At 35.5% G+C, this 25,582-nt stretch overlaps 2 protein-coding genes across 24 annotated transcripts in view; one reads left to right on the forward strand and one right to left on the reverse strand.

Moving 5' to 3' along the window:
• Window positions 1–25,154, reverse strand: part of GIN1 (gypsy retrotransposon integrase 1) — a 92,105-nt gene extending 66,951 nt beyond the window's left edge. For 5 of the 6 annotated variants that reach the window (XR_012376965.1, XR_003207012.2, XR_003207011.2 and 2 more), the window contains exons 1-7: window positions 25,084–25,154; window positions 15,683–15,828; window positions 13,660–13,853; window positions 11,235–11,540; window positions 6,371–6,562; window positions 6,098–6,274; window positions 5,324–5,609 (exon numbers count right to left, since the gene is read on the reverse strand). Coding sequence is in view for 2 of the 6 variants with exons in the window: in XM_025866850.2 (XP_025722635.2) it covers window positions 5,324–5,609; window positions 6,098–6,274; window positions 6,371–6,562; window positions 11,235–11,540; window positions 13,660–13,853; window positions 15,683–15,824 (1,297 nt within the window). In the remaining 4 variants the exon portion in view is untranslated. Of the gene's footprint in view, window positions 1–5,323; window positions 5,610–6,097; window positions 6,275–6,370; window positions 6,563–11,234; window positions 11,541–13,659; window positions 13,854–15,682; window positions 15,829–25,083 lie in introns of those variants that run through there. The other variant, XM_025866853.2, reaches the window with a different exon arrangement.
• Window positions 25,155–25,260: 106 nt separating this feature from the next.
• PPIP5K2 (diphosphoinositol pentakisphosphate kinase 2) overlaps window positions 25,261–25,582 on the forward strand; it is a 70,260-nt gene continuing 69,938 nt past the window's right edge. For all 18 annotated transcript variants that reach the window (XM_073888750.1, XM_073888757.1, XM_073888763.1 and 15 more), the window contains exon 1: window positions 25,261–25,484. The gene's annotated coding sequence lies outside the window, so the exon portion shown is untranslated. The remainder of the gene's footprint in view (window positions 25,485–25,582) is intronic.

Below are 25,582 nucleotides of genomic sequence, written 5' to 3' on the forward strand. Positions count from 1 at the left end.
GATGATTAACTCCTGGACCCCTGCCTTCTCTTTCTGGATTTTCTCCCAAAACATTAATGATTCTCTTTAAGATTTTAATAGCTTAAAGAGCCCTCAAATTTTAAGTTCAAGAAATAGCAAAAGGAAGATTAATTGCCCATTAGATCAGAAATCAAGGGAAGTTTCTCAGAGCAGATAAATTTCCTAATAAACCCTGGAACACGATCCTATTCTACCCATTCTCGTACTATGTGAAAAGCTCACTGAACCTATTCCAATCCCGTAAGTTTACACACTTAAGAACTTTTGATTTAAAAACTTAAAAAGATCAAAGCCATGCTGCTCTCTACCCACAGATGGCCTAAGTGGACTTGGGTTTGTATGGACGTTTAGTTTTGCACATTTTGTTCTTCATTAGGCAAAGTATACTTGGTATTTTAGTTTTGAGAGGTTTTTCCAAGTTTTACCCCACCAATTCTTATTCATGCAAAAGTAGTAATTAGATTGAAAAAGATGGTAAGATATACATATTTATGATGAAAACAAAAGTATGGATAACTGATTTTTATGTTAGCATGGGATAAATTACTGGACAAGAGAACAATTCTGAAAGACAAAAACCAAATAACTCATGAGAAGTGTTATTGCCTAAGAGCAGCAAGAAGGAGCAAAAGCATGACCAATGCATTTGAAACACTTTTAGGATGCGTTGCAGGAGGTTCAACATCAAAGTTCACTTTTAGGTTCGTAATACTGGAGGAAGCTAGACACTAATATGTAAGAGAACTTTAAAAGGTTAGGTATGATAAAAGTATTGCTAATGAAATTTTTCAAATAAGCCATGGGAATTCCATATTTCAAGGCTTGCACAATGCTGCAAAGTATCGGTGACAGCAGATACCATAGATTTAAAGGTATTTCCAAAGATCCTTACAAAAATCTTTGATCAAGGAAGTTTCCAGTCTCAAAATTTTTTTTCCATACAGATAAAGCAAGTCTCTTGTGGAAAAATATGTCCAGTAAATATGTACCAATGGGGAAATATGCATAGACACAAAGCTCTTAGAAGTTGCCACTTTGATGCCCTGGAAATGCATTCACAGACCTTGAGCTTAAGCACCTCTTAGTTACACTAGACTTTGAAACAAATGGACTTTATCAACCTCACTTGTTTTTAAGAGGAGAGCTTCTATGTTTCATATATCTATATATGTGTATATGTCTTTATATAATACACATACTTCTCTTTTAAATGAGTGATAAATTTTAATGTACCTATTTAAAAAAAAGTACCTATTGTAATAAAACTGTAGAGAACAAGAACTACACCTGGCAAATTCTAAACAAATCACTTTATATGCAATGGAAAATTATTCTGGAGATTTCAAGCCTTGTTTGTGTAGGAAAAAAGCCCCCAAATTCTCATTCATTCAGAAAGGTCAAATGTGTTTCAACTCCTATTATGGTCTAAATCTACTGGAGCCAACAGAAATGCTCTTTAACATCCAAACAAATTACCAAAAATTATCAGGAAAGAGACTTTTGAGACCCTACACATATGATTAAATAATAATCAAATACACTAACTAGGTTATATCAAATATATTATTAAAATTATTTTCACCTATTTCTTTGTCCTTTAACATGGCTACTAGGAAACTTAAAATTATATTACTATCTGTTGGTCAGTACTGATGTAAGATAATCCTGAATTAGGGATATGAAAAAGAACAAGATAAATTTTGCCCCCTAGACAGAGAGAGAGGTAAACATACCATATTAAAGCATTTTTCTACTCAGTCATATTACATAATAAGCTTATTTTTTCATTCTATTAATTTAATTATCATTATGATATTTGTTTGATGAAAGCATTATTTCAGTTTTGACCAGGCTGAATAATTAAGTCTTTAGGTTTTTACAAACGAAGGTAAGGTGTTATCAGCCATTTTGACTTGCTTTTCCTTATGTAGTTTTAAGGAGTAAAAAAATGAAATTAAGAAATAAATTTTTTAATTTCTCTAAGGAGAAAAATAGGTTAAAATTAAAGTCTCAGAAAAGTCAGAGTGATTCAGATTAATTTATTTCATCAAACATAAAGAAAAGTACACGGTTTTTGAATACTAAATTTTCTTATTCTGAAAAGAGGTGACCAGACTAATTCTATACATAGCCTGATAATCCTAAAACTATTAGAATGTATTGCCACACTAGTATACCCATCCTTTCTTATGACAAAGCAACAAATAACTGTTATTTGATAGTAAATAATTGTCACTATAATAGATAACCAATACTAACAACAGAGAACTGAATGACTCTCAGTTTAAAGATTATACAACTAAGAGTCCAAAGGAAGGCTCTTTGGATAATTATATTAATAATAAAGTAAAAACCATGGGCTTAATAATAAAGAACTAAGATTTATTTTGTTTCATGAATGCACACCATAATTGTGGTAGGGAGAATAATGGGCCCCTAAAGATGTCCAGGTACTAAAACTCCCTGGAAATGCATTACCTTACATGACAAAGGAGAATTAGAGAAGTGATGGAATAAGGTTGATAACCAGCTGACCCTAAAACAGGGAGATTATCCTGCATTATTCAGGTGGGCCCAACAACAAGGGTCTTTTAACTGTAGAAGGGGGAAGAAGAGAGAAGGCTGCAGTGACTGTGATGTGAGGAGGACTCTAGCTGTCATTGCTGGCTTTGAAGACAGAGGCAGGAGACCACAAGCCAAGCAGTGTGGGCCGCCCCTAAAAGTTGGAAAAGGCAAGGGAACAGGTTCTTTTTTAGGGCCTCCAGAAAGGAACACAGCCCTACCAATGCCTGATTTTAGCTCAGTAAGACCTATCTATGTTGGAATTCTAAGCTATAGAACTGTAAGACCTGTTTTAAACCATTAAATTTATGATAATTTGTTATGGTATCAATAGGAAACTTATAAAATAAGGAAAACCATCTCAGAAACTGTCAAGGGCAATCAGCAGACAGAAATCTATCACAACTCCTATCCAAAACAAAACAATAAAACTACTCAAAATCTTTATTAGACAGAATAATGAGTCAGTAATATTTTTCTTTTCAGAAGGGAACATTATGATTACAAAGAGATATGATGGTATGTCCTAAAACTTACTAAAATAATTAGTCTTAAAAAAGTACCTGGCATTGAACTACACAAAATGACATAGGCCTGCTTAAAATAGCAGAGAGAAATACTGTAGACCTAGTACTGAATGTGCTCCCTCTAAGTTATGCTCTAGATAAGAGTGGATAAGTGGTTGGCAACAGAACCTTATCTGCTTTGGACAGTGAGTCTTTAAAACAGCTACGAGATCTCACAGCTGGTATAAGAGTAGCAATGACAAGTACAGACAGACAAATTCATAGTTCTTTTGGCTATACCTCTTCCAAATTTATGTCAAATGAAAGAATAGGATTTAAGACATTCAAAGGCATTTAGTTTGCTTTACACTTAGTTCAAGGATTCTTTAAAATCAGTTCTGAGGCAAAGATTTTCAGGATAATATGTGATACTGAAGAAAAAGATGGCAGAAATCACATTTATTTTGAATTTCTCCAAAGAAAAGAAATACAAAATAAGGAACAAATAGTAATCAAGAACAAGATTCCAGGATGGCCACGTCACACTTCCTTTGGTTAACAAGAAAACACAACTTTACCCATCTATCTCAGTTTCTTACATGTACTGGTACTAATATTATAATTTCCTTTATATTACTGGAAGAAATATGTGCAGAGAATTCAAGCATGAGGGAAAAATCAGACTGCCTCTGTTTAGAAACTGTTCTCCTCAGTTGGATTCTGAAATATGCAGGAGTAGCAAAATGTTTGGCCTCCTTTCTGTGAAAGTCTCTGGCAAGAGCAAATTGCAAAATGTTGAAGTAAATCCTGATACAGCAACATTCTAAATGTAAATTTTGTATTAATTAAGGAAGGCTAACACATTAGAAGGCATTGAGTCCTGAATGCTAAGGTTAGAGAGAAAATCTTGCTAGAGAAGAAAGGACAACATGTACCTGTATAATCTTTTTCTCTTCTACTTAACTTACATAAGACAGAAATCATAAAGGTCAGCTCAGTACTGAGAAGAAATATAAGGAATGAAAGTGCCGATCTTCCAACAAAGAGAATTAAGCTACTGTGAGCTTTCAGAATTAGAACAGTCCAAGGTAAGTTTACTAATAGAGCAATCAGGCTGTCACAAGCAGAAGGAAAGGTAGGAAGAGTTTTCAACTTGAGAGTTTTGATCCAGATCAGAAGCAACGTTGAGCTATTTACTGAGCAGCCCCCAAGGGCTTTTTTATCCTAAAAAAATATGGTAAGTATAAATATTATTACTGTTGCTCTTGTAATATTCACTTATGCCTGTTAAATAACTCAGTTGTTTAAAAACGTACTAAATTCATCTTTCACTAATTGTTACTCATATTCAAGTATTATTGATGCTTTATTTTTCTTTATAGGAAAAGCAAAATTAACTTGGCTGAGGTACCAATTCACTCCCTTTCAGTTAACCACCCCAGAGAAACTCTAGGGATCAATTACAATAGGATAGAATAAAACAGTCTCCATTAAGTGGGATTTAATCTGAAAGCCACAGCAAAACGTCATTTATCTCTTAATCTCTGAAAGAAAGGGTTAAAGAAATCAGAATATCCTTCTGACATTTCAAAACCACATCTGGGGGCAAGTATAACCTTGTTCAGGCTATCGCCTCTTCTTATAACACCTTATAGCATTCTGGTTACACCGCACCCTACACCCTCCCCTCCATCTACCATGACCTGACTATGGCATAACACCAAAAATTAATCACTTTTTTTAAAGTTCCCTAGTATATTTATCTCACAACAGAATTCTGGATAGTATGTTTGGTTTTGGTATCATTTATCTCAGTTGATATTTTCTCAAGTTAAACCGAGACACAAAGTGACAAAATATTGTGAAAGTGAAAATTGAGAAGATATAATTCTTCCTTCTGTGAAACAGGTCTAGCATCTCCTACATGAACTGTGGCATCAATGTGTGAAAAGTACCCTAGAAATCAGAATAAGATCTCTTACAAGCCTGACAGTTTCAGAAGAGTCATTCTAATTAAACAGAATACCTGAGATCTAAAATTATACCACATTTTATAAAAATGAGAAGACTTTTCCCTTCTCATTTTTATAAAATGTGGTATAATTTTATAAAATATTAGTAAAACCTAACTAAGAGAAGGGTTTTGGCTGGGTTGGGGGTGGATTCTTATATTATTTTTAACTTCCCTCCTCATTCACACAAAGTAAAAATGTAAAGAAATGGCAGATGCTTACCTTGTTCACTGGACTCTCTTACATAGGGCTTAAGGTGGGACATTTTGATAGGTCTTTTAAGTCGAGTCCCAGTGTTGTCTCTCAGAATAGCACATCCACTTTCTGTAATATAGTCTATGACACAAGGTCCAACCCATTCAGACTGGAAACGACCGTCCTTCCACCAATTTTTCCTTTGTCTTAAAACTTCATGACCCACTTTTAAATGAAATGGATTTAATTGCTTTGGTTTCTTTTTAACAATGATTTTGCTTTTATTCAGTTCATCAGGATTGTTGTTCTCCATCTACAAGAGCAAAATAAAAGAGAGGACAAAGGGATGAAAGAGCTGTAGTTTCTTGAAAGTAAATGCAGATAACAAGATGGTTACTTACTGAGATACTAACACAAAGCACGAATGAATCCCATTTAATCCTGAAAGTAGTATTTCAAAACTAGTATCATTACCCCAACCTTACAAAGAAGTTAAATGGAGAAAGGTTAAGTAATTGGCCTAAATCAAACCACTGGAAAGCAACAAAATCAGGAATATGAATTCAGCTCTACTTGATTGCAAAGAACAAAGTTTTCCCAATACTGTCTCTCAGAATTTTAGAGCTAATAAGCACACTGCATAATCAAAACAAAAGCAGAATTTAACAGAAAAAAATTTGGCTTAGTATATCGTATTATACCATATGTGTGTGTGCATCTGTGTGTGTGTGTGCATGCTGAAAATTTTAAAATTACTTCATGGATTTTTAGATTATAGAGTTTTCTATTAAACAGAATCACCTGTCCTGCTGAAGTTGTCTTATTCTCCATTATTTTATCAGCTTCTTTAATTGCACCTAAAATTTTGGCAAACATACTTGTATCATCACCATCCACCTCATGAAGAACATCTGAAGTCTCAGGCATATAAGGATTGCGATTAAACATTTGAAAATATGGTGTATTTTTAGAAGGCTCCTATTTTAAGGAAAATGGAAAATGATTTGTAATAAATTATTTATGTAGCCAAGAAACAGTCATAACTCAAAAGTACAGAATTATAAAGACACATACCAAGTGAGTTACATTGAAGGCAAATGAAATGGCTGATAGGTGATCATCCCAGTTGTTTGGGTGGTCAGCACAGTGTTTAGAAAGAAATGCTTTGATTGTGCTAGGTGTACTTTCAGTTGGATTAACAGTTTGGGAGGTATGAGAAATTACAATTTGCTTTGTGCCAAACAATCCACACAGTTCAACATTGATCTGAAAAATATATAAAAGTTGACTTTAAAATTCGTATTTTATGACCATGAGATCAGGATTTGAGCTTGACTGAAAGGTTTCAAAAGAATCTGAATCTTGCCTTTTTCATTGAACCATACCCATTCTATATAAAAGCATACATACCATATTTAAAATAGCAATTACCATTTATTGAGTCCTTACTATCTACTGGTCAATACACTAGATGCTTTACATTACTGTCATTATACCTTACAACAATCATGAATTCTCATTAACCCCATTTTAAAGATAAGAGGCTTTGGGAGGCTAAGTGCCTTGCCAAACATACATATACAGCAAGGAAATGGAAGAACAGAATTTAACACTAACTCTGAGTTCATATAACATTTTAATTCAGCAATTTCTCAAATAAACACTAGGTCACATAATCCAGTTAATAGTTACGTGACTTTGGCAGGTAACTAAACTTCTGTGTACTCAGTTTCCTATCTGTAAAATGAGGAAGACCCTACCCAGGACCCTTTTCAGAATTATATGAGTAGATGTTTGTAAAGTACCTAAAACAGTTATTGGCAAGTATTAAGCACTTTATAACTTATAACGTTACTATTATTGTTGTGGTTATATTTACTATCTGCAGGGCCTAAAAAAAGTCAAAATGAGTTTAGAAAACTTCAAACAGTAAGCCTATAAAATGTAAAATAACTTATTTTTCCTACCTTATGCCTCAGATTATTTTTTATTATTATTTTTAACTGGGTAAACTTTTGGTTAATAAATTTGTCTTTTAAAAGATTGTATTCTTATTGCCTAATTGTAAGAAGACAAGTAGTATCACAGTAACTAAAAAGGTAAAGCTAATAAAAAACCCACCAAAACCAAAACCACATTTCCCAAGCTTCCTTGTAAGAAAGGAGTAGTCATGTGATATAGTTTTGGTCAAAAAGATATAAGTGGAAGTTATTGGGCTTTTAAAAGTTGTTGGGTAGACTCAGCTGCTACTAGGTATTTTTATCTATTGTCCTCCCCATTCTTTCTGTCTGAAATATAGATTTTTGTGGCATGGGCTCTGGCAGCCATATTGTGAACCTAAGACTGAGAGTCACATCTCAAAGATGGTAGAAGAGAAAACTAGAAGCATGGGTTCCCAAAGACATTCACGTTACTCTTCCAACCTTGGACAGCCTGACCTTCTTTCACCTTTTGGAGTTTATATATTGGGCACGAGAAGAGTTCACCTACTTGCAGCTAATACAGTTCCTAGCTGATATATGTACTAATTTAGGCTGCCACCTTTGAAACTTAAAAAAAAAGATTTATTTATTTATTTGAGAGAGAGCACGAGTTGGGGAGGGGAAGGGAGCAGAGGAAGAGGGAGAGAATCCCAAGCAGACTCAGTGCTGAGCAGAGCCTGACGTGTCCCATGACCATGAGATCAGGACCTGAGCTGAAACCAAGAGTGGGATGTTTAACTGCGCCACCGAGGTGCCCCTTCTTTTAATCTTTTAACTCAAAAGTAGTTAAAGAGATATCTTTAAAAAAAAAAAAAAAAAGAAGGGAAAAAAAGAAATCCTAGAGGGGCACCTGGCTGGCTCAGTGGGTAGAGCATGCGACTCTTGATCTTCAGGTTGTAAAGTTCAAGCCCCACATTGGGTATAGAGATAACTTAAAAATAAAATCTAAAAAAAAAAAAGAGAGAGAGAGAGAGAATTAGTATCATTTGAGTCAGCCTCAATCTGAGGTCTTAGTCAATGCTTTTAAACGACTGAACTCTGGAAAAGGGTCAAACAGTTTCTTTGTTTCAAGAGGTTGTTGCCTAGGAATGATCCAGTGAATTCATTTGTGGGATGCCCGCCTGATATCCTAACCCCAGAGCCTTTTTTTCTCCCATCAAACCAGACATTCTATTAGTTGTTACAATTTTGGTTTTCCATAGGACCTATTTTTAAAATCAAAGAAGTAGATTTTCCTTTGGAAACATTTATTTTCTTTCCTTTAGAGTTTTACAAAAAGTCTGTGCACTTTACTGAAACACCTGTATTTTCATCCAACTGTGTTTGTAATACACACACTGTATGCATCCACATTGTAATATTCTAATCTTATTTCAACACTTCAGCAGTGTTTGGTACGTTTTTGCTGACAAAAGAAAACATATCATTTTGTCACCATTATGCTAGTATTTAAGCCATTTACATCACAGCAAAAAGAACAAATTTTCTCAATCATTTGTGATTTTTAGGTTTTTTGCTATTAAACTTCGCAAAAGAGGCTTATAAATATTTACTGTTACCTTTGGTAAAATTTCCAAAGTCCTGGATTATCACATGACTTTAAACATAACCGGAAAAACTGGTGATTCATAATAGCTTCATACTGTCATTATTTTTATCTCTAAGCACTTTATGCACTTAGGGTGAGGCTTTTCATTAGATATGGTGGATGCAAATCAATATTTCAAATCAGTTTCTGTTTATTTTGAATTTTGGTGACCAATTTCCTATCAGATCTAATGAGTTCATATTTGTTTTCATCTCATTAAAGTCTCTATAAAAGAACTAGTACCAGAAGTTAAGTAGAAGTGTCAGTTCTATCATTTTCTTGTGGCTGATAGGTAATTGCATTATTAGTATTATCTTGTTCTCACTGTAAGAAACTTAAGCCACCTGACTATTCCATGAGGAGTAGTTTGGTCAAAACTAGATGATATTCAGAAATGCAATTACTACTGAAAACCAAGAATGAGCAAGGGAACTACTATAAACCTCTTTTATGTTGTGGATTCTTACTCTTTTTTCACGATACCTTCATATAGCATGTGTAATGTACAATCATCTGCCTTGTCAATCCGGGATGCTATTAATCATCTCTACACATTATTAGCAAAACATCCTTTCTTTCTTATTTATTAGATAAAAAAGAAATATAAGCAGAAGTTCTAACACTGTTATCCCAAAAACTGGATTTTTTCATACACCTCATTTTGACCACTGCTGTGTCAGTCAAGGCAGGCAAGATTATGTGATAGTTACAAAACACACAAGTCTCAGCTTTAATGCAAAAACTTTACTGCTTGCTCCTATGAACTTGACTATGGGTCAGGGTATCTCTTCAAGGCAACTATTCTTGACTACGTGCCTCAGTAATTCTAGATGAGAGAAATTCCACCACCCTATAATGTAATATCTGGAATGTTCAGTCAATTCCCCAGAGAAAAAGTATTATTACTATTTTTGTTTTTCAGATAAGTTAAAATGGTCTTAATTTGCAATATTCATTCCTATTTAATTTGAACACTTTTCCACGTTTGTTATTTATTTTTTACAGATGTACTTATGGGGGGGGAGCGTGCCGTATGTGCGAATGCATGGGAGCTGGAGGGAGGAACAGAGAGGGAGAGGGGCAAGCAGACTCCGTGCTGAGCACAGAGCCAACACGGGGCTCAAACCCAGGACCCTGAGATCATGACCTGAGTGAAATTAAGAGTCAAATGCTTAATCAACTGAACCACTCAGGGGCTAGGAACTTGGGGTTTTGGGGAGGGTTTCCATCATTCCCTGATATAGATGGCTCACAGTGCTTAAACTATACAAACAAGGTAGTTTATGCTGAACACCTTTTTTCCTTTAGGAATCTAGGATTCTGGTACAAGCCACACAGAGGGTGCCTTTGTGACCAGCTCGTAGTAAAAATCCTAGGCACTGAGGGGCGCCTAAGTGGCTGTCGGTTAAGCATCTGCCTTCGGCTCAGGTAATAATCTTGGGGTCCTGGGATTGAGCCCCACATCGGGCGATCTGCTCAGTGAGGAGTCTGCTTCTCCCTCTCACTTTCCCTCTGCACTCTCCCTCTCTCTCTCAAATAATAATAATAATAATAAAAGATTAACCTTAAAAAAAAAATCCTAGGCACTGTTGTCTCTAATGAGCTTCCCTGGTAGATAACATTTTACATGTGTTTGCTATAACTCCTTGTTAACAGAATTAAACATGTCTGGCTGTGTCTGATTTTTTTCTTATACCAGTACTGTGTAATTATGAAAATTTAAAAATATGCCTTAAATGTCATAGTCACTATTCCTTTTTTAGAATTTTCATATATATTCTTGCTTGCATATTCTTTCAAGTTAACTTTAATCTGGAAAAAGGTGAGGGCAAGAAATAAGCTCCCTCCTTATTAATGCTGATTAGAAATTAATTACATAAATTAATTTTGATTTGGGAAAAATCAATACCTTTCAATATTGAATATTCTCATTCATAAACATGATATATTTCTCCATTTAGTCAATTCTCCCTCTATATGTCAATCATGGAATTTTTTTTTTAGGATTTTATTTTTAAGTAATCTCTACACCCAACGTGGGGCTTGAACTTACAACCCTGAGATCAAGAGTCACATGCTCTACCCACTGAACCAGCCAGCGGCCCCCAATCACAGAATTTTTAAGCTAGAAATAAACAAGGATTATTTGGTCCAACTTCGACAGACTTACAATTACTTAGTTGCACAATTAATACAAAAATCCTGGTCTTTTAGTTTCCAGTCCAGCTACCTTTGTGCTATACAATATTAAACTTCTACACCTGTAGCAATTTATATAAACTTACTAAGAACCCTATAATGCAGAGGTGTGCTAGGCACTGAAGGTAAGTAAAATATGCTCCTAGACCCAACTAATTATTTGTCTTACCTCATGAATGAACTCTTCTCTTTGGTCCATTATTATTTTCTGAGGCGGTCCATATAAGAAAAATATATTGATAATAGCTTTAGAAATTTCTGATGCTGAAACATCACAGAGAGGCAAAATCACAACCCATTTTGTGAACAAATCTGTCATGATTATAGTATAAACATTACTTCTGTTGCTTGCATGAAATGGGCCCATCAGATCAACAGTAACTATACTCCATGGATTCTCCACCTTGAGAAGGTGCTGTTTAGGTGCTAGAATAACTGTATTTTTTGCCACTTGGCAATGCTGACAAGCATATACCTACAAAACAGGCACACAATAACAAAAAAATATATAGATGTTAATATATTCAACATAATAAAAGCAGTCTTATAAATATGAAGTTTTTATTAAAATTGTTAATAGTTACTTTGTGTTTTGAAGGAGAAACTTTTAGACTATTCTCAGAATAGAATAAAACCTTCTGTTCAGAATAATAAGCAAATATGACTTGCTATTACAATCCACTGACTACTTTAAGGGGTCTTATTCACATAGAACATAATTCTAGTTTACATTCAACTAATATTTATTATGTAAATAAATCTTAAAACCAATTTCTTACATCAAATTTGTTATATTTTTAAGTATCTGAACACACAATAATTTCTGTAAGTAAAAGATTTTTTCTTTTGAAGTTATCATTCCTTTTTTTTAAATTTTATTTTATTATGTTATGTTAGTCACCATACATTACATCGTTAGTTTTTGATGTAGTGTTCCATGATTCACTGTTTGCGAATAACACCCAGTGCTCAATTCAATACGTGCCCTCCTTAACACCCATCACTGGGCTAATCCATCCCCCCCCACCCCCTCCCCTCTAGAATCCTCAGTTTGTTTCTCAGAGTCCGTAGTCTCTCATGGTTCATCTCCCCCTCCGATTCCCCCCCCTTCATTTTTTCCTTCCTACTATCTTTTTTTTTTTAACATATAATGTATTATTTGTTTCAGAGGTACAGGTCTGTGATTCATCAGTTATCATTCTAATAAATTCATTCATTGATCTATTTCAACAGTATTTATTAAAACATAATTTTATTAAAAAAATACTTACAGATGCCAGAAATTCCTCAAGGTCCCAGGAAAATAGAACAAAAATAAAGCCCATGCTGCCATGGAGCTTTTAATGTGAGTGGGATGAGAACTGATTACCATATGGATGGTGCCAATGCTCAACATATTTCTAGAATTCCACTTTGGAAACCACTTTCAAACCAACTTGTGAACAAAATTTTATAAACTCTCTTTGTATTAGTTACTTTTAATCAAAAGTTTTATTGTCCAATTTATGTAATAGCTTTCATCATAAATAACTTCTATTTCCAAAAATCATATCCATTCTCAAATGATAAAGATTTGACAAAGATCAAAGGAATGTGTGGCAGGTTCTAAAGGCAAATACAAATATTGAGGTCATGCAATACACGCACAGACTACAAACTGATAACTTACAAACGCTATTTAAATGTTGGTTTAATTCTTTATATCTGAAATGACAATCTTTCGATATACTATTATAATTATTAAAAGGATCTCACATAGATACCAAGTCATATAGAATACACTAGAAAGAGTAGGGATCAGATGATCTACCAGTAAGAATACCAGAATTCCTAGATGAATATCCTATAAGAAGCTGAAGGTTGAAATAAGTTATAAAGTTACAAAACTCAGACTAATTTCATCGTTTTTACAACTTGATTTTGCCTTTAGTTGGTTTTGGGTCTCTGCCACATTTGACATTTTTTGTATCAAGATGAGATATGCACAAATGAAGAGAGCACACACTGGACCTGACCTATGAACAGATTCTCCTCTCAAGAAAAGATTATATGACTGCCTCAAATAGGTAATCATTTAGTCAAAGGAATTTCAGCCCCATTTGAATTCTGCGATACAAAAGAGTTCAATGATGAAAATCTGTTTATAAATAATCTATTTAAATATGCTGTTTTTCAAATATTTAAATAATATTTTAGTTCAAATTATACTTTAGTGATTTTAAAGTATTCTGAAAAACTGATTTCTTTTTTTTCCTTTTTTAGAGAGGGAGGCGGGAGGGGAAGAGGGAGAGAGAGAATCTTAAGCAGGCTTCATGCCCAGTGCAGAGCCCGAAGTGGGGCTCTGTCTCACAACCCTGAGATCATGACCTGAGCTGAAATCAAGAGTTAGGCGCTTAACCGACTGAGGGACCCAGGCCCCCAAAGGAGAATTCTGATGGGAAGTAAAACTCCTTTTAAATGTTTTTGTACAAACACTACCCATACAAAAAGTACTTAACAAGAGGTAATATCCAGAGTAAATGTGGAGTAATAATGAATTTTGGATATCTACTACAAAGGTATTATTTAAAATATTCTTAATATATAAGCCATACCCACTGTTTGACATCATTGGTCACAGAAGTCCAGTAATAATTGGATTCCACTAGAGTAAGGGTCCTGGATATGCCATGATGAGCTCCAGTGTCATTTTCATGGCATTCTCTTAAGACTTTCTTTTTTTCTTCTTCTGAAACAATTACCAAACGATTTTGTTTTCTGTCTTTTCCAACATAAAACAGCTTTTTTTCTGGAATAAATAATAACAAAAAGACATGACTGCAATTTTTAGAGATCAGTATAATTTTAAGATAATCTAATCAAAGCCTTATCATCAAACCATTATGGTTTTTAAAAATCTTTTTCCCTCTAAGATAGAATATTTATTTGTAATGCATCCATACAACCTGAAAGGTCCTCAGCTGTTATGCTTACTTGATATGTAGGAGGATCACCAGTTGCTATAATTTTGTAGCTATCTATACCAGTGGAGGTAGTTTATTCACCAAAACATGTGGTAACTATAGGAGTATGAAATTATCTTTCTATGGGAGTACTCAAACTGGAAAAATACTTGCAGGCATCTCCTAAAAATGGCATGAATTAGCAGATGAATTATGTACAGGTAAGCAACTTCTGGAACAGAATTTTCCAAAATAGTGTTTCACCATAACTTACATTTTTGTAAGCAACCACACTGTTAAGTTTTTCTAGATTTGAACAGGAGGTGAGATTTGTAAAGCAGGAAAGTAAGAGAACCTTAATCCTTAAGACAGTTCTCTGTTTTCCTTTGGAGGGCACCTGAGAAGAATCCACCGCTGGAAAGCAACTGAGGTAGGGAAAGAATCACTATCTCTCCAGTGTGGATGAGGCAGCTATTCAAACTCCAAACACAGCACTAAGTTACTAATGTGTTTAATTAAGCATATGCTGAGTGAAACATTCCTTCCTTGAATTAGAAGGTAAGCAACTTAAAGGAAGGAACCTTATCTACCTTATCCATCAGTGTATTAGGCCTAAAATGTGACTGACACCCAGTAAGAACTTGGTAAAAATTTGCCGCATAAATGTTTAAATAAATAAATGAACGAATGAATCATAACTTTATTAAGAAGTAATAGGTGTACTTATGAAGTATAAAGGAGTTATAGGAAGGGGTATACACAGAGAGATATGAGGAGGTATTTATATATTATTTTAAAGGCTTCTTGAACTGCTTTTCAGGAAGCATGATTTTATACCTAGAGGCAAAACTCCCATTAATTAATAGCACCAACATTCATTTAGTTGTCTGGTGATCTAACTTCTGGCTTATTTCATCGCAAACTTCTCTTCCCTTTGAAGGAAGAGGAGAAAGAAGGAAAAATTACCATAATCTTTCAACATAAATTTTCTATTGCCTTTCAAATATTTAATCCATTCGGGGGATTAGGTATCCAAAAATGAATGTGATCCTGAAAATATCTGATGGCGGGGAGACCACAGAAATAAATATGGTAAAAAGTTAACGTCAACATTTTCATAACAGCATCAAATAAGCTCTTCATCGATAGTGACATAAGTGCTAGAAAATGCCATTAAAGTAGGAACTACCTGAGGACAAGAGCATAAGAGGTTAATTTAGGTGAGTGTTTTTTTTTTTCATGGTATCATTTTCTGTCTATGACTTAAAATTCCCTTTTCATGCTTACTGGCATTCAGTTAGCTTCACTGTGATTTTTATTTTGCTTTTGACTGAGTGGCATCATCAATTACACCGGTAATTGTTAAGCAACAGTAAGTTACTGCAGAAAATTCTCAGTATTCCACAAAGAACACATGGAAAAGCATCTATAATAATGCTACACTTGGGGCATAAACGTTACCTTTGTCTTTTTTCTTTCTTTTTTTTTAGAGAGAGAGAGAGAGCAGGGGTGGGGAGAGGGAGGTTAGTGGGAGGAGAGAGAATCTTAAACAGGCTCCACATCCAGCCCAGAGCCCGACACCTGGCGCCATCTCAGGACCCTGAGATCATGACCTGAGCCAAAATCAAGAGTCGGATGCTTAACCAACTGAGCCACCCAGGCACCCCAGTGTTACCTTTGAAGATAAATTTTTTTGCTGCTCTTCTTATGCCACTTCTTTCACTTGGTAGTGTAGTTGGATGATATTCACCAGTTCGTTTATAATATGCAATCTGTTTAAGATGAAGGTCACCATTTTTTCCACTACGGACCATCATGAAACTAGGTAAAAGATATTTAAAGATATAATTTAAATGATAAGCTCATTTAGTTGCTATTTCAGTTCAGGCTTCTGTCATATTTCTGCTTACATATCAATTGAACATTCCCGGAATATTATCTGTGATGGAGATAAATATAGTACAGAAAAGGAACTGTGTGATGTATAATGAACTAAAATATTCAAAAGCTATTTTTGAGATATATCATGACACATTATCTTGTCTCTTTCCATGTGAAAAGAAATGTTGAAAATTTTCCACATACTGGGAAAAAACAAAATAAATAATTACACTTTAAAAAGTTTTGCTTAAAGTCTCTCACTACCATCAACTGAAATGTTACTTACATAGAATGGTTCTGTTGTGACATTTAAATACATGATAGGTTATAAAGGGGAGAAATAGTTTTTTTCCTTCTAAATACATTCATGGTCATTGCAAAATGCCAAAAAAAAAAAAAAAAGTCCAAGTAATTTATGAAAAAGATTTTGGAAATGTTTAAATGATAAATGACAGAGAAGATATTTAGCTATGCTATTTCTCATATACTCTTCTGAACTACATATAAGCTGCTTTTTTTTTTAATAGAAATGATTTTTGGTACTGTACATATTTTCTCTATATTATAAAGAAAACTCTGGCCACACTGGCAAAAACAAAACAAAATAAAATTTGTCTATTTTAGACCATAAATTATATGGAAAACCATTAAGTTAAAAAGAAAAAAAGCCCCTTTCGTTCATATTTTTAGGTGAAAGAAACTATTCTGTGCAGATTATTCTGTTTGCCACCACCCCCACCCATCCAGATCAATTTCTGGCTTTTCTTTCCCTGCCACTGTGCCCTAGAAACTATAAATGTAGAATAAACTACATTTATAGTTTTCTGATTAGGCTTGTCCAGTGGGAGGTACCAGGAGGCAAATCAGAATGCAGAAGAGGTCAGGATATTTATTTCCCAGGTCCTTCCTCGGTTTAGGCTGCAACCCTCTACAACTACAGTTCCTCTTGAGTAGCCCATCTTCCATGTCTCTAGTTCTCACTGGAAGTCTATAACATCATTTCTTCTTTTTGCTAATTCAGGGGCACTATTCCATCATTAGTCCCTTCTGTTACTAATCTCCAGGGACCACAGTGATTTCTTTGACCCTATTCTTTGGTCTTTAAATAGGAACTTCATTAAATTTTCTTCAAATTTCCAGGGAATGTATCTTCTGTTTGCTTTTTTGTTTTTTTAAGACTTTATTTATTTATTTGAGAGAGAGAGAGAGATAGCGAGAGAGAGCATGAGCAGGGGGGTGGGGGTGGAGGGAGAAGCAGGCTCCCCGCTGAGCAGGGAGCCCAACTCACAATCCCGGAACCCTGGGATCATGATCTGAGCCGAAGCAGACGCTTAACTGAGAAAGCCACCCAGGTGTCCCTATCCCCTATCTTCTGTTTCCTACCAGGACTCTGACACAAATGCTTAAAATTTTTAATTTCTAAAAACAATATTGATGTTTACTGATCACTAGAAGATCTAGGGATGAGGCTACAAGAGAGTATTACTGCAGAGGGAATGTTAGAATAAAAAAGAATAGACTGTGCCTAGGAACCTATGGCTTAAATAGCCTATTAGGTCTCTTCCCCTATGATACAGCACTTTCCACATTCAATAACCATCTTTCTGATCTTTTCATAACTTCCAGTGAGGATATCAGTACATTTATAATATCTCTTGGGTCAGCATAGTGTAAGCTATTTTATGGTATATATAGAGATCTCTTCAACAGGACAAAAAAAAACCACTATTCTTAGAAGAAAAATTTTAACAAATTGTACTTCATCAAAATCACAACCTGTTCAAGAGACATCTTTAAGGAAAGGAAAAGGTAATCACAGACTGGCAGAAGATATCTTTAATATATATATACCTAACAAAGGACTAATACGCAGCATATATAAACAACTGCAAATCAAAAAGAAAATGATAAAAACCCAACTTAAAAAATGGGAGTAAAATCTTACATGGCACTTCAAAAAAAAAAAAATCCAAATGGTTAATAAGCAAGTGAAAATGTGCTCAACATCATTACTCCAAAAAGCAAATTAAAAAGTCATAATTTTTGTAACTACACACTCTCAAAAAGGGTAAAATTAAAAACAGACAACGCTAGCTTAAGGACGGGTAACAAATGAAACACTTATACATGGTGGGAGTGCAAAAGGCTAAAGCTACCTTCGAAAATTGAGTTTCTTCTAACTAAAAACTTGTCTACCCTAAGGACTTGACAAATCTACTTTCAAGTTTATACCTCAGTGAAATGAATACATGACTATCAAAAGATGTGTACAAAAATGTTCATAGATTTTTTGTAGTCATGATAACCCCTAACTGGAAATAGTAAAAGCATCGAGAGATTTTACTATGTATACACTCAGTCCTTGTCCCGTGGCCCTGTTTTCAAGTTCCATGATGCTCTAAATCTTAGTTCTTTTCAAACTGTCTTTGGTGAAGTACACCATTCCCCCTGACCCCCACCACCCACCCAATCTGTCACAGAAGACCTCTTGATGGCTTTACTTTAATGTCATCTTCATTATGGTTTTTCCCCTGCCAAATGATTCTATGGCAAACTTCCACACTTCATCAATTTTCATTTTAGGAAAACTTGTGTGGTATCAAGTAGGGAATACAGACTATACAGACTACCTAACCATTTGCCTGCCTGTCACTCTAGCTCTGTATTAAACCTCCTCAACTCTTAAAACAAATCAACAAGTAAAAATTGTTTTTTATCCTATTTTCAACTCCAGGGTACACTGACACAAGCTCTTCCAAGTCCAAGGGAGAGAAAGAAGTGTCCTTTCTCATTTTATTTTTTTTTAAGATTTTATTTATTTATTTGACAGAGAGAGAGAGAGAGACAGCGAGAGAGGGAACACAAGCAGGGGGAATGGGAGAGGGAGAAGCAGGCTTCCCGCTGAGCAGGGAGCCCGATGTGGGGCTCGATCCCAGGACCCTGGGATCATGACCTGAGCCGAAGGCAGACACTTAACGACTGAGCCACCCAGGCGCCCTTCTCATTTTATTTCTCAAAGATTTTTATCTTTAAGTAATTTCTACACCCAACATGGGACTCAAACCCACAACACCCAGATCAAGAGTCACATGCCCCACTCACAGAGCCAGCCAGGCACCCTGCCATTTCTCATTTTAGATTAAATCACTAGGGTCTATATTCTGTAAAATACATGACCCCAAATTATTATTTTCTGTGAACGGCTTTTGGAACCAACAATGTTCTAAACCATCTAAAAGAAAACCTTGAAACATCCCATCCTGTTAGACAGCAGCTGAGCATGGTTATCTGGAGGAAGAAGTGATTTAACAAGTAAGATTAAAATCCTTTATTGACTCCCTTTCAGAGATCAGTAAAGGTTACAAAACCTGAAGGACCTTAAAAAGACAAGGCCTTTTCAGGCCTATAAAAAGCCTCCAGGAGCAAAACACTAAACTCATACCTTAGAGAAAACACTAGGTCCCATAAAACATAGGGGTATAGGTAATTGTAACTGGCATTAAAAACCTGGCTATTGGACAACATGAATCTCTCCCTAAACCACACTGATGTCCATTATTTTGCTCCTATACTTAAAAACTTCTGTCTTTTAAGTTCCCCCAACTGTCCCCTCCAATTCTCTAGGGTGTCTTAGTCCATTTGGGGTGCTATAACAATATACCATAGACTGGGTTGCTTATTAACAACAAACATTTATTTCTCACAGTTATAGAGGTAAAAAGTCCAAACACAAGCTGGCAGATTCACTGTCTGGTGAAAATTTGCTTCCTGGTTCATAGATTACCTCTTTGCTTTCTCTTCACATAACAGAAGGTGCTGGAGAGCTCTCTGACCTCTCTTTTAAAAGTGCACTAATTCCGGGGCGCCTGGGTGGCTCAGTCGGTTAAGTATCTGACTCTTGATCTCAGCTAAGGTCTTGATCTCAGGGCTGTGAGTTCAAGCCTCACATTGGGCTCCATGATGGGCATGGAGACTACTTTAAAAAACAACAACAACAATGAAGGGTACTAATTCCATTCTTGAGGGCTCCATCCTCATGACCTAATCACTTTTCAAAGGCATCACCTCTAAATACCATCACACTGATGGTTATGATTTCAACATACAGATTTGTGGGGGGGGTGTGTGTGTTTGTGTGTGAGGGGAGGGACACACAAACATTCAGTCTATAGCACTGGGGATACCAGAAAATCTTTTCTCTAATTACTCAATATAAGATGAAGCCCTCAGTACATTCAAGAATCAAGTGCTATTAGGATACTCTTGGCTGTCCTACCTAAAATACGTGAACGAAGATTCATGTTCAGTAAAGTCTATTCACTGAAATTAACCTCTCCACTTTCAAACCCTTAACTTTTAAAGAACTGAAAATACATCAAAATAGAATAATTCACCCTCCTCAGAGCAAGCCCACAGTACAAAAGGTCAAGGAGTAGAAGAAATCAATAAACAAAATTTTGGAGACTGAGTTCTTTGAGGTTTTTGGCCATCATTAAGGGAGAGTGGACTCTTCTAAGGGTGGAAGACATAAAAATCAGAAAATTTCTACATATTTTCATATTTCACAAGTGTGTTATATAAGGGTCAGCTGTCTTAGTAAAGAAGAAAATACTTAAAGGAGTGATCATTTGTTTGACACAGTTACCTTGAAACTTCAACTATTCATTGTCCTAAGCACATTTTTATCTTCCAAATGAATTATTAGACAGAGTAGACACTATGAGACTGCTCCTGGCCATCTCCACTGCTTATAGACAAAGTCTGAACTATTTAGCCAAGCCTCTACAACCTGGCACAAAACGAGCCTTACAGTTTCTCCTCTTGTCTTCTTTATATACCTTTGCCCACATCCCAACCGTTCTCTGTACCTTGGTTTATGTCACCATTTCCCCTGTGAATAGTTTATCCTTCCAATTCTATCTTATCAAATCTTTTTTAAAAAAGATTTTATTTATTTATGAGAGAGAGAGAAGCAGACACCCTGCTGAGCAGGAAGTCCGACTCCGGGCTCAATCCCAGGACTCAGCTATCATGACCTGAGTAGAAGGCAGACACTTAACTGAGCCACCCAGATGCCCCTATCTGATTAAGTCTTAACCAGTTTTCAAAATAAACCTCTAGCGCCTCACTGAAGCAAGCCTTCCATGATATCTGAATGTGAAGTGATCTCAACCTCTCCTGACTTTCTTTGTACCGCTGCAGAACTTCCTATGTTTTACTCTCTACTACAGTTGTTAGGCCTTTCATCCATATAACTTTTTATTTGTTCATTCATTTACCAAGTCCTTAAATCCTTATATGCACTAGGTTATGGGAATACAAAGTTAAAAAACAAAAACCTTTTGTTCTTTCACTTTTTTTAAAGATTTATTTATTTGAGACAGAGAGGGAGAGCACAAGGGGCGGGGCAGAGGGAGAGAATCTCAAGCAGAAACCCCCTCAGCATGAAGCCCATTGCTGGGGCTTGATCTCATGACTCCGAGATCATGACCTGAGCTAAAATCAAGAGTCAGATGTTTAATCAACTGCGCCACCCAGGCACCCCAAAAAACTTTTGTTCTTTTAAAGGCAATGTTAAGAAAGTGAAAAGAACAATCACAGCTGGAAGAAAATGTCTGCAGTACACAGATATAATAAAAAACCTGTGTTCAGAACTTTAAAGAACTTTTTTCAAGTTTTTATTTAAATTCTAGTTAGTTAAAATACATGGTAAAATTGGTTTTAGGTGCAGAATTTAGTAATTCATGACTTACATATAACACCCAGTGGTTATCACAAGTGTGCTCCTTAATACCCATCACCTATTTAGCCCATCCCCTGCCCACCTCCCTCCAACAACCCTCAGTTTTTTCTCCATAGTTAAGAGTCTCTTATGGTTTGCTTCCCTTTTTTTTCTTCCCCTATGTTCATCTGTTTTGTTTCTTAAATTCCCCATACAAGTAAAATATGGTATTTTCTCTAACTGACTTATCTGGCCTTGTGTAATATTCGAGCTCCATCCCCATCATTGCAAAGAATTTGTAAAGAATTCTTAAATCTCAATAATAAGGTACAAATAATCCAACTTAAAAAATGGGCAAAAGATTTAAACAGACCTTTCATCAAAGAAAATATGATTTGCAAATAACACATGAAAACGTGCTCAACACAATTAGACATTTAAAAATGCAAATAAAAACTAAAATACTGCTATACATCCATCAAAATGGCAAAAAAAACCAAAAAAGAAACAAAACCTAACAATACTAAGTACTACCAAGGATACAGAGCCTCGCTGGTGAGAATACAAAATGGTATAAACATGCTCGAAACAGTTTTAACTCAAGAGAAATGAAAGTATATAACCATACAAAATGTGTATGTGACTGTTTCTAGAAGCTTTATTACCAGCTGAAATCTGAAAACAAACCAAATGTTCATCAACTGGTGAGTGGATAAACAAATTATGGTAGATCCATATGATGAAATACTGCTCAGCACTGATAAGGAACAAACTAAAAATATACTTAACAATCGGGATAAATCTTAAAAATCATAATAATTTTTATGAATTACTGAAAATGAAAAAAGTCAAACACAAAAGGCTATACGCTATATGCTATTATTTAAATGACATCTGAAAAAGCCAAAACTAAGGGACAGGGAACAATTTCTTTTAATTAAAGGAGAATTTTTTAATTAACTGCAATTTTTAAGAATTGCAAACATTTATACAATGCTTTACTGTGATGATCCTTACAACATCCTATGAAGTATGCACTAGCTGTATATCCACTTTATAAGAAAATAAAAGTTTCAGAGAGATTATCCAATTTGCTCAAAGCAACACAGTGAGTGGAGGCACTCACATTCGAACCTTGTTTTCTGTTGCTTCAAATTTTGTTGGCTTTTTTCCCCTGCTACACTAATAACTTCATTATCGGCAACCTCAGATTTCATAATACTTGGTTCAGGCCTCTGCTAGTTAAGTTATAAAATGATTTTGTAATTAATAATTCAGATTACATATGAGAAGTGACAAAGTTATTAATTTTTAATGTTTACATCATTTCACATTGTTTGGGACACAGTGGACATTTACGTATTTGTGAATGAGCAAAGAATTATTTGCCTTTTCTCATAGGAAAGATAGCAGTGAATTAAAAAAAGAGCACGTTTCAAACATAATTGCTATTTCACTTAGGAAAACATTACTTCACTTATATATATATATATATATATATATATACACACACACACACACACACACACACATATAAATATGGCACTATAAGTAGGGTGTGTCTAAGAAGTCATGGCTTTTAGGAGTCAAAATTTCTGGTATATGAGCTACTTAAGCTTCAGTATCCACATCTGAAAAAAAATAATACTTATCCCTCCTTTTCCATAAATATCAGGATCAATGAGATTAAGGATTTGAAAAGTCCTTTGCAAATGGTAATTCAATATATAATTACTGTTAACATATTTAGTTATTGTTATCATTCATATCAAGCTGTTCAAAGTAATAGAAAACACTTTCCTTTCTCAAACCTTTATCTACAAGGAAAAAGATTTTAAAATCTCATTTTCACTAATGGTGACTAATGTTTTATGGTAATGTTTATTTATGTTTTACTGCTAACCAGGAAACCCAGAAGACTCAAGAGCTGTATACTTTATAATGAATTTATAGTCTAATGTGGTTCACAATCTTAAATACATAAGAAAAATCAGTTCACAAAAAGGAAAATCATCTAAATAGGTTAAAATTTGCTGCCAATATTTGGCATTTATATACAGGAATAATTTAAAGAACCAGCAGTTTTTTCTTTTCAAAATACACTCACCATTTGATCCCTAAAAACCATCTGAGTAGCATGAGAAAAAGGCTTTAAGCTGTAATATTAGAACAAACATAAATATCTTCCTATATCCAAATATTAAACAAAAGTATTTTTTACAAGGGAGAATTAAGTGATTTATGTTATCAAAAGGAAGATTAAGCCTTCTTTAAATAGTTATTTTTAAGAATTTGTGTTAAAATAAGTACTTGTGTATTAAAATACGTAGGGATGAGAAGAGGAGGTGATTACAACTTCTAATTTTGCAAGAGGAACTGTCAGGGTCAAATTTAGTTGAGCTTTAACACTAGGCCCCTAACACAACGTCAAATAAAATCAATAAGTACTTGTGTAAATATTTATTACTTAATTCATTTAATTTTATCTTGTGTATGCAAAAAGTAAGGCAGTTAAGTATCACTTTAAATGAGAATTGGACAAAACCCATCAAGGCCAACAACTCGTCTCCAAAAAGTTGTAATATGCATGTATTCCAGCTTAAAAACTTAAATTTTTCAATATTTCAATAAACATATTAACTTGTGATCAAAATTTTTACTTCTTAATTAGTCTACTTTAATCTCTGAAAAAAAGTAGAGCACAATTTTATGTAATGTCCAAGACTGGGAAATCTAATTACACCAGAACACTTCTAATCTGCTTCACTTCAACCCACAAATTCGCTTAACAAAAATGCCTTCATCTCCATACGCATACGTATAAAGCCACATATGATACATGAATTTCCATTTTGAAAATTATTTCTCTACTTTGGCTCAGAAACGCTCATTTAAGGAAAAACCACACTGAGGTAGTGTTCTTTTCCTTTAAAACTACCGGACAAGATTCTCCCTTGAACTCGCGATTCTCCCCGCCACAGGCGGTTTTAATTTGGGGCAAAAGGTAATATTCTAGATTAAATGACAACTACGGTAAAGTAAGTGGGAGAATTCTTTAACGTCGGCCAACTGCGGCGGTCAACTTTTGAACCTGCTCGCGGTCTCGGACGCTACTTTAACTATCAGAGAGCATTTCCAGGGAGTTTTAATGGCTCGTTAATCAACTCTTAAGGGCAAGGTCCAGCTAAACTTAGCATGATCAGGAAAACGATCTCAAGTAAAACTCGGTTACACAGACGAGGCACCTCCCCACGGCCGACTACAGAACTCGCCCCTTTTCGACTCAGCTGGCGCGGGACACCGCAACGCCCAAGCGAGGCCCTCTCGCCCCAAGAGCGCCTGCGCAATCTCCACAGTCAATTAAAACCGTCCTTAAACTAGTCGATGCAAATGGTTTTGAAATTACTGTCAGGTGATGCCTCACTTTAAAAAAATCACTAGATATAACAAAGCATACCGGAACGACCACTCACCGAAAGTGGTCCTAAACGCAAACGACAGGATCTAAGCTTCCTCTCGCGACTTATCTGGTGCTGCCGGAAACGGAACTACCGGTGTCTTCAGGAGGGGTGTGCTTATGGGGTCGTGCGGGCCGTTTGGCACTTGCCGGAAAGCGTTCCGCCCGGTGAGGTTTCTGTGTGAGACCCGAGGCGGGCGGGGAGAGGCGTGACCAAGATAAGGGAGGTGTAGTGCTTTGCAGTACCTCTGTGTGGCCCTTCAGCTGCTACTGTAGAGAGAAGACCTACGTCCAAGCTAACAGCTGGAGTCTTTTGAGGAACACTTCACTCCTGTGTCTGGGATTAAAAGGGAAGCCGAAACCTGGGAAGGGCGCGGCTATTTTCTGCAGCTTGCGTGGCTACTGCAGCGGTAGCAGGTGAGGACTCAGACCCGCGGAGAACCGAGATGCCGAATTCGGTCACCCGAGGCCGCTGCTGGGCAGTTAGTTGCTTTGTCTTTTCTGCGCTTTGCGGA

Source organism: Callorhinus ursinus, unplaced genomic scaffold (assembly GCF_003265705.2).
Source record: "Callorhinus ursinus isolate GAN/ISIS: 27379988/994484 unplaced genomic scaffold, GSC_fseal_2.0 scaffold3, whole genome shotgun sequence".
Taxonomy (NCBI): domain Eukaryota; kingdom Metazoa; phylum Chordata; class Mammalia; order Carnivora; family Otariidae; genus Callorhinus; species Callorhinus ursinus.